Consider the following 14,782-nt stretch of genomic DNA (forward strand, 5'->3'; position numbering starts at 1 on the left):
TCTGGCTAAGTTCATGGACCTACACCAGAAATACTGTGGATTTTTTATGTATATAAATATCTCTGTCGTTATTCCTTCCCTACCAATCGTTTTTAAAAAGTCCTGTTTAGAATGAATGGTAATATTACCTGGTTATGGATTCCGCTATCATTATCTATGCAGAAGATTATAGGAAGAAAGTATTTTGTTGTAAATTTTTTATGTTATGTATTAACTGTAGAAACTTAGAATCCCAAAGATGTTTGCGCTTTTGACTCATTTATTCTGTATGATTCATTACATATGGCATTCATTAAGAACTATGTTTTGATAGCACGTATTTACCATGCAACCACTGAACATTTTTTCTGATAAACGTAAAACAAAACGTGTTTCTAAATACTTATACCATACGTTAAATTGCAAAATCGATTTACGATAAAAGATTTGAGTATTAGATACATCATTGTATCGGTGAATGAATAGCTTTATTAGATGTACTTTGTCAATAAAGAATTATTATTATAATTATTATTATTATTATTATTATTATTATTAACACATCCTTCAGACTGATAATGTATTAAGCTCCCGTATTTTGAGAAAACAAGCAATGAGTGTTAGTCAGACATAGAAGATAATGATTCAGATCCTGTCTCATCTTCACCGCGTTTAATACAATGTGTACACTCATAGGTTTCATTTCAATATACGTAGAACTATCACGTGATGGGGAAATATTTATAAATACATACTGCGAACTTACAAAGTACTTTGTGTTCTTCTTGTCTTTCTTATCGCTTTCCGTTTCCATTGTTTGACGCCTACAGTCTTTTTTATTGTTAAAGATAATAGACAAAGGCTGCATCAGCGATTGTAAAACTGAATGTCGACTAGCTGATAACAAGCTTGTGATATTAATCTAAACAGTTTCAGAACAGGAGATGAATTGGCATACACCCATTTTAAAAATATTGTTTTACTGATAATTTGTAGTATAACATTATGATATTATGCTCGGGTTTAGATGTTAATTTCCAGGTTTTTATGCTAAAGTAATAACATGGAGTGACCATGCAACTTACAAGTGCGTAAGTCTATAATTCAATACACAACCGTTGTATGTAAAGAAGTGACCGTTTAAAAAAAGGAATGTGAAAAGCCTATTTCGTACATTGTATATCTTTTTAGACCCGATCCAGATCTCTTTTTGAACGTTTACATAACATTTGAGTTGTGACAATTCTAATCTCACTCGTGATAGCAATAATCATTTTATTTTTCCAATGGAATGATTAACACCAAGGTCAAGTGAAAATGTATATAAATAGGGATTTGAGACACAAATGACATCGGTGCCTGAATTAATATACACACATTCTGCAGAGACAAGGGAGCCTGGAGGGTGTTCTATTGTGCGGACAATCAGTGAGAAGAAGCTTAAGCTGGATAATATATATATATATATATATATATATATATATATATATATATATATATATATATATATATATATATATATATATATATATCGGTTTTGGATAGTATGAAAATAGTGGATGTTGGATAAGAACTTAAATGTTTATCGTTACATTTCTCACTGCGCCTTATAACAATTTAACATCGAGGCATGATATTAAATTCCTAATGTGCCCCAAAACAACCCATATTATTTATTCAACAACTTATAGTAATGTAACAATATAACCCATTTATGGTCGACAACTTTTAATAATACAACAATGTGGCCAAATGTGGCCTCAGTATTAAATTTACATTATGTTTCCTATCCCCAACAGGCTGCCAATGTAATAATTAGCTATAATGTTAATTCTCCTTGTTCCCCAGAGTAACATATATTAATAGTATTGGAGTTTCGTGGTAGCGAAAGCAACTTTCTGGCAATGGTGCATTTCAGTGTATTGCTGTTATAGCTGCTGTATGTCATTATATTAGACGAGTATTGGAATTGTTGCTAAATATGACACCACCGTGTTTCCAATTTTATTTCTAAACTATTTGATTTATATATGATAAAACTGAAAATATTTTCATCGCAGTCAAATAAATGATTCCATCACGACGTACAGTATGGGGGGTGTGTAGCTTTTCTTAAGCATTTTATCACCGATTGCAACGATGAGACAATTATGAATTATGAGTATGTCTTTCAATAATTAGTTTGTTTTCTTCACTAGCGCATTCTTTTTCTTACCCCTATATCGATCATTCCCGAGATGCCCATGGTGTCAAAAAGGTTGGACAGCACTGCTTAGGTCCATCTCTGCGAATCAGTACACGATAAACTTGACTGCGCCCGATTATCGTTCCCTTGGCATGGATGAGAATTACATCAATAACGTAAGAAAGAAATCTAGATTAAATGTAGCGGCTCAAGCAACATTGGTTTTAGTTCAATATTACTTTACAAATGGTTTGATTTGTATGAAAAAGAGTTTGTCAGAATGCTTTTATTGACAATCTTTATTATTTAAAAAGAGACGATGAATATTTTACCGTTCAAAGAACTTTAGTTCACTTAATTTTGGTATATTATTCATGGGTGTAACTTGGGTTGGTGACCTTGTTCTTAGCATCAGATGCTCATTACGCAAAAGGCTGGGAACTCAACTTGGTCAGTGTTACTACTTCGATCTCAGAGGTGAAGTGAGTGGCAACATTTTCGATCGACACCTCTTCTTTATCTTTATGTTTTGACCATGTGGGCGCATTCCAATCCCCCTATCTTCTTTATTGATAGTAGCATTATGTATACTTGTGGTGTTCTGATTACGAGGTTTCTCATTTGGTAGAGCGTTAGAGTCGCAATCCAAGGGTCGCGGGTTTCGACACCCTCCCACGATAACTTGTGTCGACTGCCTTAGTGTACCCTTGAGAAAAGGAGTTAACTGTCATCTCCGTGGCGTGATATAGCCAATAGTGTGTTAAAAGTCCCCTTAATATAAATGCAAATTCTTTTCACGAGTCTAGAGCATTAGAACATGCTTACTGTTCGCATTTGCAGTATCCTCACTAGCAACTTTAACTAAAACAAGTAGAAACATTGTCCTACGTTTTTTTTTAGAGAGACGATTTGGCTTCGTACGTGTAATAAAGAATGAAATTTTTATTGCATAAATAATACTAGCTCCTTCTGTTAATTCTACATAAATAAGATCTCGTTCCCTTGACCATTCTTTGTTAGCTGAAAATATCTGTATATACGATTCAACACACATGCACACGCAAACACACATTGTTGCTGAATAGGTAAAGTGTTCAATTGGCCCGACCGGCGAGTGAAAAGAAAGATGAAGGAATATTATCAATTAAGATAATATATAGATAGATACATAATTGTAGGAATGGATATAATTTCTCCAAAACTGCATTGCAACTGCAGATAATGTACAAATAATCCTTAGTTTTCACAGCATTGGAAGGATACTTTCCACATAAATAGGAAATCTCAAAAGGAAAATATAAGATTGATCCTAAAATGTAGGGTTTCTATCATTCTCATGGTATCTGCCTGTAATTCCGTCCTCAAGATTGTAACGCTTTCTTAAAACCTATATATATATTTGGAGAAAAAAAATTGAGCAGTGAATGCGTACATTGAAAACAAATAGTTAAAAGTTGTAAATTTCGTTCATAATATGTCAACACATTTACATTATTCGTCCAAATAACCTCATGTGTGTCAAAAATCCGAATGATACGGATAAATCCATACACGAAATCAGCCAGAAAACGGTCATACTTACGGAATACTGATATATGTTCTCTATCTGCACGGTTTCGAGTCTGGTACTCGCCCAATATGCTTGCAAGTAACATTACATTGGTCTGGGGGTTTTTTTTGCAGGCTCTTCCTCCACCAGATATATTGTCCACCACACACAATTTATGATGTGCAGAAAAATTGGTTTACACCCAAAACAACAACAGCATTGTAGAAGCAGAACTCGGACAAATGTGTATGCCTACTTTATATTCGAAATGATATAAAAATGGCTGCTGATTCGCTTGTACATGGTTTTGATAGTATTTTTACTACATAGAGCCATACTAGAGAATGGTGCCGTGCGAGGCATTATAAAAGTGTGAATTGAGAAGCTGAGAAAAGGATATTAAGTACTTGGTAAAATTAAGCACACACGAAAGAGAATGAATATAAACTGTTAAATGTACATGAATAATGAAGACAAAGAAAGAATGTTCTAGACTGAAATTTGAAACAATGGAAAATGTGGAAAATAACCATTCTAGGGAACATTTAACAATACACAATGTAAAAAATAATATCCGGCTATTGATATGCTGAAAATCAATATGTTGAACACAATGAAGAAATATTTTGAACTCACCGAATTATCATTAATCATGATAGTGCAATGAAAAGCATATGAGATTATTATAAAATAGATATACATTTTTGTATGTTTCGGTATGTATGATCGTGTTCGAAATTTTAGCCCTGGCAAAATGTATTGTTGCGAACTCAGAACAAACAATTATAGTAAACAGAACGAACACAATGCACAGGGAATTTAAATATATCTAGCGAACTGTTGAAACAGATGAACAGCAAAACAAGGTATAAAAGGACAAAGAATACTCTGTCTCTTTCTCCGTCTGTCTGTCTGTCTATCTGTCTGTATGCATGCATGCATGCATGCATGTATGTATGTATGTATGTATGTATGTATGTATGTATGCATGTATGTATGTATGCATGTATTATGTTAAATTCATGAAAAATCCGTGTTATCTACATCAGTCTATTATACATTAATTGGTACAATTCATCAAGAACTTTATAGATGATCAGTGCCTGAAGAGACGAAAAAGTTGATACTTCATTAGTCCTCACTTACGCACCGTGACCCTTTGTGCAATAACACGGAAAACTGTTAGTGCTGGCAATAGTTTCATACGACACAAATATATGGATTTCTGTACAATCGCTAATTCCATTTTTCCATTCTTTTGCAGACCAGTCAGTCATAATCGTAGTTTCCAGAGTCAGCGTTCCTGTAGATTTGCTTCATGTACACTGGCCCTTGCGTAATCGTAGACCGAACATGCAACCTATTAGAATAAAGTAAACATTACTAGATATTGTATCATTCATATATATATATATATATATATATATATATATATATATATATATATATATATATATATATATATATATATATATATATATATATATATAAAGAATACAAATCATACAAGTTTATGGGTCTTAACAAATGCAAGGGTACTTTGGACTGCAGATAGCATTTAGAACATGCATGGAACTTGCGCTAGTCAGTTCCCATGATCCAATCTGAGATACCGTTATCGGCAAAGGTTCGCCTATTTGTGATACGTTGCGTTAAGTAGTTACAACCGTTTTGTCCCGTTAGTTGAACATTTGACACCATCATGTGACCTTTGAAAACAGCTTGAATATGCTGCTAGAGCCTGAACAAATCTACAAGCAACCAACACATTATGATCAATGTTATCCTGGAGCATGCATTCCATTTACTTGTTCTTTTAGAAGTCTAAATTGATTGTAAATTCTTGTTGAGACTTTCAACCATTATAATTTCTTTTTTACTAATAAATTTTCCTCATTGACACTCATTGATCGATCAATCGATTTATCGAGGGAGATGTTACAGGTTACCTCATCTGTATTTCTAGATAGATCCCCCTGTGACTCTAGCTCGGAACTTCCATGTGCAGAAGTAGTTACGCAATGATGATTTGCGTGACTAGACTGAACCAGACTGATTCCTGCAGGAGACTCTTCTGTGTCAAACCAGATGTCATTCTTGGAACTACTACTAATACACACCGAGCCATCATTGTTAGAGTGTCTTGAAATCGGTTGTGATAACTGAATCAACGTCTGCAAAGACAAGCTTTCTCGAGCTGGCTTCCAAAGGTCTTCTTTGGACGTCGTAAGTTTCTGCAAGCTCTTCGACTTGCAGTGTAGTTTAGGATAATTTAATCTCTTAGTCCTCTCTTGCACCGGTGGGATGGGTAGAGGTCTGTTCCGCCTCATTGAACTATGCGATTCTACACGTGCTTCATTATTACCTCGTGCAGCACATGGTTGATGCGCTATCTCAGAACCTAAAACAATTGAAACATAAACAAGGACAAGATCAATAAACTTTTGTTGCATTTAAATATTTCTTTTTTGTAATTAACCACGGGCCTGGGTATCTTAAACTATTTTTAGCACGAGATTCGTACACAAATCTGATTTTATTTTTATAGATCACTTCACAGTTGAAATCCTGAAATTGTGAAAGAGTTCTCTATACAATTCCAAAGGTGTTTGGTGAAAATGGTATGCATTTTGCAGATATTTAAATACATATTTTGTAATTAAACTGTCAGTTTCCTAATTGATAGTTGTCTGAACATCGTGATGTCTTTAATTCTGAATATAAGTATTGCAGTCAGTTTTCTAATAACAGCGAATGTGACTAGTATCAGCATGTGTACTTGGAAAGGCTCATTCAGACATAATACAAACGACTAAACAACATATTTACATGGATATGTTATGATATTTGACAGCTGTTGACGGTGCATCTGACCGTTACATATCAAATGTTTTCAAATTGTTATTAGTGTCACGATTTCAATTCAGAATTGTATAAAGAAAATTAATCCAGTAACCAAATGTTCAATCCTTCCACTTACTAGGTACAGCCATATTCTGAAAATAGTACATACATAGTTTAAATTTGTTCATCAAAACGAAAACTCATTTGTGTATGTGTGGGGTGGTGGTGGTTTTTATTATTTTATTTTGCAGCCTTAATAAAATACTTGACGTGAGACCTGAAATAAAAGTGTATAATTGCCAGACGTTGATCGAAAGCCGTAAAATGACTACTAGCGAAGTTACAGAATATCATGACTCATATCCCTCATTGGGTGATTTTTAATTTGAATGCCAAATGAGTTTTGATCATGTTGATATTACCGACAAATTAGAGAAGTCTTCTTGTTGCATACCATCTGATGTTTAAAGCCATATACCTAGTTTTACATTGCTGTAACATCTCGTGTTCTTTAATATTACAATTCCAACTATGACCAGGACAACGGCAGCTATCACTAGTCCCATACCCATAAGGCATTGTTTCGGATCTGCAAAGGAAACAAGCACAATTTATTGTTGAGCTCGGCAATTATAGAAATCACATCAAACAATACCACATGAGGGATTATGAACATATATTAACTAGTGTAGACTGTAGTAACAAACATGTATGGACAATAGTGACACATCATGATGAATCATGATATGATACACGTACAGACAACTATTATCTTCCGGTTAATCATCCCACGTTAAACACTACGAAGTGCGATATTTCATAGTATGTCCTTGCATCTGAACAAGCTGTAATTACACCTTATATACTACTATAAAGTATACCACACTAGGGGAGCTAACTGTAATTTGAATTAGGATTATGGCCCGATACTACTACTACTACTACTACCATATGTCAGGTCAGAAGAAGTTATTGTTCATTTGTAGTTTTGATCTTTTGATCAAATGATTCGTTGTTTAAGAATGCCTTCGATTACATGAGTATTACTTATTTATTTGCGATTGTTGATTATATATTGATTAGCATAGGGTGCTTTTTCTGTTCCTAATAATTTGTGAAACACTATAGTTTGTTAAAACTGTATTACGTCAGTTCAGATTTTGAGAACGGAAAGCACATAACACACTATTGCCTACTTGTCCAATCTTCTTTTAAACATTTGTCAAGCGACAAAGTAAATCAATATTATCGACTTTCTTGTCTTAAAATTCGGGAGTCATGTAACAATAATATTTAATTGTGTGTTTCAGCTCTGGCAGAAGAAAGTAATGCACATCTGTCTCGAGATGGATCTGTGGCTAAGATATAAATTCCAGACGCAGGGATGGAATTGAAAACAGACTAACTAATCAAGATGACTTTGAACTGTAATTTTCATTTTATGTATTTCCTTTTAAAAGCACCCACTTCTAATTGTGCCAGTTAGGATGAAATCTACATTAACACTTCCCTGTTTTAATCTATAACATTTCGAAAGTTTATTATATTTCAGATAAAGAAATAACTTCTTTCCATAGTTAATGTACAGCCCCTCTCAAATCTATCTTTACTGAATAAACAGCATGAGAAACATAAAGAAAAACATACTATTTGGACAAATGTTTGATTTAATCCTTATCAAACTTGCATGGAAAAAATGTAATTATATGTTCCGTTTTAACTACATCTGTCAGATGTTCAAATTCAGTAAAAACAAAGTGGACAGTGGCAAGAAAGCACTCCATCGAAATTGGAATACAATTTAAAGACGTGCAAATTTCTTACATCAACATAGCCATAAACAAATACACATATTAAATCCTTATAGTGTCAAACAAATTCTTCTTATCGCTCCCCAAACATTGATTTCGATTCACGGACACTTTGAGGTAAGCAGTTTGGAAGATGCTGCATAATGGTGTTCATAAATTAAGTAACGTTTATGCATGGAAGAATAATTTGGGTCTATCAATAAGATGCACCTGGCTAATTACTTATATCGCAAGTTGATAGGGCGCTTAAGGCCTATGAAAAGTGCCCTCGCTTTTTCACTGTCGATGTGGTATGGTCTTTCAACGACTGTACGCGGTATTGATATGTTCTAATAATGCTTGATTTCTTATACCATCTTTAACGCATATGAATTGAAATATATTTTTTGCCGATCACAAGAATTAATTTATAAAAGTATCTGAAGCAGGTTTACAGAGATCATCAATCTAACATATTAAAAAAGATCTGCTGACGCTTGGATATACATTTTCGTACATGCTATTGGTCAAGGAAGCAACAATCATATATTAAAGAAATTAGCTGATGAAATATTATGGCGTTATGATGAATTATTTTCTTTGTCGCATTTACAAGACTCAGACAAGTAGACTGTGACAATGATCAGAAAGTTGACAAATCGATAGAAATGAATCAAATAGGAATTTTGCTATGAAAGTACGTTTAGTTTCAATTTAGCAAACCTTTTTGCAGACAAGAAAGTCAATAAGATTTCATCAGATTTAATTCCTTACATTGCATCTCCTTAGGTAAATACAAACTAAGGGTTTGCTTATCCATACTAGGAATGAATTTTAACTTTTACCTCTCTGTATTTGTTTCCCAAATTGGTAATGATAGCGTGAGCAAACTTTCACCTTTCAGGTGTTGCCTTCTACATGGAACCACTATTGTGTCATAGCGGAGTCGTCCTCAAAATAATGGAACAGTGTGTTTATCTTTACAATATAGTTTTTACGCTCATCTCTTTATTTTTAATAATAAGAATTTTTCAAATTTTCTTTTCCACAGGTTCTATCATTTTCAATTTAATAATCATTTGCTACATTTTCAGACTTTAAATTGCAATGTTTTCTTTGGCTAGACAGGGTATAGACATACTAATGACATTATTCACATAGCCATGGTTCATATAGGAATATCTATAAATCGTGAACTTGATTATTTAGGCTTTGCATTTATTTTTAATGCAGTCAGTTTTAATTTACATTTACTTTCATGTTTATCCTGTTTATTTGATGGATTTGTTCACTTATATGAATAAAAAATATAGCACATATCCTTGGAACATAACATTCTGTCTTGTAGGAATTTTGTTCCAAGCTTTTCTATATTTCATTTTCATGTCGGTCCCGTGGCTTTGCAAGTAATATGATTACCGCTATACCGCTATGCCGGTACGTGCCATGATTACCTACCGGTACGTGCCATGACGAAAATATGTATATTTCAAAATTTGCACACTCAATGAACCTAATCGGTTTACCTTTCTTTGTGTTTGGCCTGATGCCACTGTAGAAGCGACTGAAAATCAGCAAGTCCATGATATACCATTTCAGAATCAATGATCATAACATTCTGGATTAAGCAGTTTTACAGTATTCACATATCTGACAAAAATTAAATGTTTAAACTATATTAATATGTATATATTTGGTTAAAGATTTGTGCAACAAACTGTATCTATGTCAGCTGAGCACTATTAGACAATGTATGACCAAGCAAATATTTAATTATGTGACAATACTTAATGCTATTAAACGTTGTCTCCATATATCACAGATAGATAACACTAATGTGTAGTACCAAAAAGTTGAATAAATATATAATGCAGTTATTACACGAGTTACCTTCTACAAGATACAGGTAAATTGGGTCGGACTTTGCCATTATATCTGTTTCTTTATTTCTTGCTTTGCAAACGTATTTTCCTGCCTTTCTTGCATCGAAGTGACCGATGACTAACTCTTCGTTGTCGCTCTTGACGTACCCTTCCCACCAGAAACGGCAAGGCGGGTTGCAATTGGTGAAACACTTTACTGTGTATTTTTCATTTTCATTAAGGTAAATGTGTTTTTCTTTGACATCCAAATCCACGCTATAGGGTCCGTCTAAATGTAAAACAAAGAACCATAAGCTGCATAGTGTGTGCGATTAAAAGCCATACGTTTCACGTTTGTCCGTCTGTATTCATGTATGTATGTATATATGTATTTATGTATCTTTTTGACTTGTCAGCTGATACTGGATATTTGTTCGGCTATCGGTCTGAATCACCGACCACCGACAGTTTCCTTTTCTCTTCAAATGTTTATGTTAAGCTGAACAAAACCATTCCTGTATTGACATAGATAATATTTGATAAAATAGATTAAAATTTAAGATATGAAGGTGTAAGATTGCTTATACTTACAGTATGGGTCTAGAGTGAAAGCATCACTTTTTATACAGCAACTGTTTTCTTTGCATACTTCACACGAAAAAACGCTTGATTTGTCAATCGTCCACAAACGTTTGAATATTAGAATAGACCAATTTGCATTAATTGGTCCCGAAGAATTGAAATCTGTCCCATTTAATTTCCACCGATAGCTCATTCCATCGAGTTTGCCAGAAACAGCGCAAGATATATTCAGCGGCTCAAAAAGGATAGTTTTGTCGGGTTTCGTTATTTTCGGCTTGTCTGAAAATCAAACTGACTTGAGCTATTAACAAATTGAATTGTATGCGAATGATCATATGTGACTCTAGTTCTGGACTATACTGCTCCTTAAATGGAACAAGAATATAAATATTCTAGGAACTTATTCTCTTGAAATATACAAATGTTTTCTCTGCTTGTCAATCAACTTGGAATCAAATACATATTTCACAGTCTTATGGAGGAAGGTTCTATCAGTGAATTCACTAACGTTAATTATGTGATTTAAATTCCATTAGCAAGTTTAATTTTCGCCGGCAGCAATAAACGAAACAAACGTATGTTATTGTCCACAACTTCAGCTGCACATGAAAGTTCCACAACCTTTGCAACGCTCTTTTAAACGGTTTGAGGTTTACGATTTTATTCTTTAAGAAATACAAGAATTAATACAATATGCATATCTTATGTAATTGTTTAATATTTGTGTACATGTTAAATTAGAGAATATGTTATGTGATCATCAGTTGCTGCAACTTAAGCATTTAAGCATTTGCATCTTTGTTTCAAATTAAAATATCTTTTCACTTGTAAAAGCCATGTTTAATTATTGCTACGCCAGTGTCCAAATTGTGGATCAATTAGCTGCACTTCATAACTACATTTATAACGTCATATATCATTTGATTTTACTTATTTATTTACTTGCTGCTAATAGCTTTTATTTATGGATTTCACTGCTTCATTTCCTCCATAAGATTATGCCATATGTGTCATTGCTATATTTCAACTATTAGCTTATTTTAGTTATTTTGATTTGTTAGTCAAAATAATATATGTATTCCTAATACTGCCAACTAAAGGTAGATTAGTTTGCACACGATGATATCAAAATATTAATGTAGGTTAGAAACATTGTATATAGCGTTCGATACAAGTATAGTAATACTAACACATTGCCATCATACTAATAACAATCCTATTAGCTGCACGCATGTATGAAAATGTGCATGATATTTGCTGTTTGGTTTTGGATATTTTTCTTGTCCTCAAAGGTAAATTAGACTACGTGATGAGAATAATAGTATTCCAGATTATCCTACAGCGAAGTCAGCAACTCTAGTTGATTCAGTTTAGATTTTGCATTGAGAACAGGCAAATGCGATACTCTCACTAGACTAATAGCCATTATAAAAACGGATATGGATGAAAAAAATGAACACTTTGTAACAACGTACCTATGACTACTAGCTCTTTGGTGATATTTTTTCGCTCTTCAAGTCCATACCTTATTTCAGCCGTGTATCCTCCACTATTTGCCTCTGTTGCGTTAATCAAGACCATATATAACATCCCTACCTCTCCGTGTCCCCGCATGTAACAGTATAAGGGGGAATCGTTCCGTTGTTGACAATATCCATCATCCACCCAGGCTATTTTGATTCCCCTTGGATTCCAAACCTTTGCTGAAACGATGTTAGTCCCATTCCACAAAATCCATTCTAACGTTGTATTGCATCCAACGAAGGCGAACGATTTGTCTTCTTCTTAAATAAATAAATAAATAAATAAATAAATAAATAAATAAATTTATCTTATAAACATGCGTTTTTAAATCTCTGTTTGGTAGTCGCCTCTAGAACCGTATATATACACACGGTCCATTACATTATAGATTGGACTTGATTTAGAATACAATTCATGTGTCCGAATGTAATCGATAAATATGTATTTAGATAATATTTTATATTTGATAGATTTATGCATATTGATTATATATTCCTTCTAGATATTCTATTAAATTATTTCCTGCTTGTCTACTTACCGCTATAATTAACTTTTCCCATTATGTGGATTATGTATATACACATAGATAATGCTTTCATCCAACACATTTTCACAACCATGTGAGTTGAAATAAAACTACAACTGTAGATATCTATCTCTTGTTAAACAAGAAAAATACTAGCCCAGGAAAACACATTGATGCTATCTATAACCAATATTTCAACTCGTTTAGCGATTGGTGCATCAAGCGATGATAATTCCGCGTGCACATTTAGTGCGTCCGTAAACATTCAACGGGCAGTATCACGAAGTACAGTTTCGTAATATGTCGCGTAAACGGGTATTGCGCGTTCACGTAAAACTCTCATTATATTAAATATCAGGTCAATCTCTAGTGTAAAGTTGTATTGTCAACATTCACTGAGGAGATTACATTGTGCCCGCCTAGATTCACAAGAGTAATACCAACATATCTAGCGCATTTTATGACAATAAATGTACACAGCCGACAAAGGAGTAACTGATATCAAATCACGCGGTTTCGCAATCGTTGAAAAACCAAGCAGTATGTTACTCTGAGAGACTATGCCTTCCATAGTCATGTCTGTTATCCCACTAATATCATCAGTTTTAAATTGACATGAGTCGTTGAGGGTGATCTTGACAATGATAGGCGTGGTATGATACCCCAATGCTATAAAATCCTTTGTGTGCTTGACTGTCGTCAGGTCAACGAGAACGATCTTATTCAAGACCGCTTACCGCATACGATGCTCAATCTACTGAAATAACAGACTTGAGTGAATGTTTTTGACCACTTATATAAATTTCAGGATCTTCATGGTCAACAATTTATTCTTCGTTGCATTTCTCCATTGATCATATCTGCAGGAAATTCAAGATTATTCAAAATCACTCCACATTCTGATGAAAACACAAATGTGTTATTAGTACTAATATCATCGAACAATTGTGATATAATACAAAGCTCCGACACTAATGCACTTTCGAGTGTTGGTGATTGATTTCCCCAATCTGATTAAGTTCATATATCCACTGTTACACGTGCAGCTCTGACAGCGACCGCTTAGTGGCCATGTTCTGGTAACATGTTATGACAATAATGGCTAATTTTATCAGCCAAGCAGATGAAGTCTTATATTTTTGAGACTGAGCAGTGCGGATGAAGGACATTAACGCGTACCGAAAAATCTGATTCACTTTCAGATCTTTGAAAGTTGCATTTCGATTGTCTAATTCGAAGGTCACCATAACATGACGATTAAGCGGTCGTCGTCAGATCTTTACGTAGTACAGTGGAGTACTGATTTTAATCAGATTGCGATTCCCCAAATGTAGAAAAGGTCAGAATGAATCATGTTTTCGTTGTTGAGATTGTCGAGGTAACGAATGGAGTTGTAATTACAACAAGACGTTCCACCGTAGCAATATATTTCTCATTTAGCTTAAACTTTCTTCAGAATATTTCATCGGTGTCGCAATATACCTCACTGATGTCTTGAAGAACCAAAGGATTAATGCGAGATAGGATTTTCTATCCATGATATCGAAGTGAGCAATGGATGACACTTAAGTATTTACAATCGGTCTGCAAGGCCGTTAGAGTCACACATTTCACCAAGGCATTCTCATTTATTTGGTTGTTGCTATTGTTTCTCGCCACGTCTTATATTTGTGTATTCTTTCTGTGTACGAAAAAGGATTCGTTCAGGTATTTGTTTTGGTGATGCATGTTTTGGTTGGTGTATACGCTGCTCGTTATTATTCCTCATACCTACGGTGCTGTTTTTGTTTCTCGTACTCACTTTTTTGTTTCGTTCAGAATATTCACGTTGTCGTTGTTTCTCTTCATATGCAAGTTGCAGTTCCATATCTGAACGTTGTTGGTGTTGTAACTAATACGCACGTTGGTGTCGTTGTTGTTCCTTATATATTTGTTGTCGCT

The 14,782-nt window shown here is 34.0% G+C and overlaps 1 protein-coding gene across 5 annotated transcripts; it reads right to left on the reverse strand.

The window, feature by feature from the left end:
- Window positions 1–2,215: 2,215 nt before the first annotated feature.
- On the reverse strand, window positions 2,216–12,965 carry LOC149770159 (uncharacterized). Of its 5 annotated transcripts, none has more exons than XM_089949305.1 (7): window positions 12,854–12,965; window positions 12,267–12,572; window positions 10,801–11,070; window positions 10,238–10,498; window positions 7,036–7,146; window positions 5,663–6,114; window positions 2,216–5,073 (listed from the first exon to the last, which is right to left on the reverse strand). In XM_089949305.1, exons 1-7 carry the CDS (start codon window positions 12,933–12,935, stop codon window positions 5,008–5,010), a joined length of 1,548 nt encoding a protein of 515 aa, XP_089805431.1. In that variant the 5' UTR covers window positions 12,936–12,965; the 3' UTR covers window positions 2,216–5,007. The 5 variants fall into 5 exon arrangements, with proteins under 5 accessions (XP_089805431.1, XP_089805432.1, XP_089805430.1 ...); XM_089949306.1 differs by having other exon boundaries at window positions 5,834–6,114; window positions 12,267–12,575; window positions 12,854–12,957; XM_089949304.1 differs by having other exon boundaries at window positions 12,267–12,575; window positions 12,854–12,957.
- Between the last annotated feature and the right edge of the window lie 1,817 nt (window positions 12,966–14,782).

Source organism: Sinohyriopsis cumingii, unplaced genomic scaffold (assembly GCF_028554795.1).
Source record: "Sinohyriopsis cumingii isolate HCF-2022 unplaced genomic scaffold, ASM2855479v2 utg002588l, whole genome shotgun sequence".
Lineage (NCBI taxonomy): Eukaryota > Metazoa > Mollusca > Bivalvia > Unionida > Unionidae > Sinohyriopsis > Sinohyriopsis cumingii.

Coding starts and splice junctions, on each gene's coding strand:
- LOC149770159 (XM_089949304.1), bottom strand. CDS start 12,935: ATGGTTGTGAAAATGTGTTGGATGAAAGCATTATCTATGTGTATATAC. Junction 11,071..12,266: donor CAAAGAGCTAGTAGTCATAG/GTACGTTGTTAC, acceptor TTTGATTTTCAG/ACAAGCCGAAAATAACGAAA. Junction 6,115..7,035: donor TTACAGCAATGTAAAACTAG/GTATATGGCTTT, acceptor CAATTGTTTTAG/GTTCTGAGATAGCGCATCAA.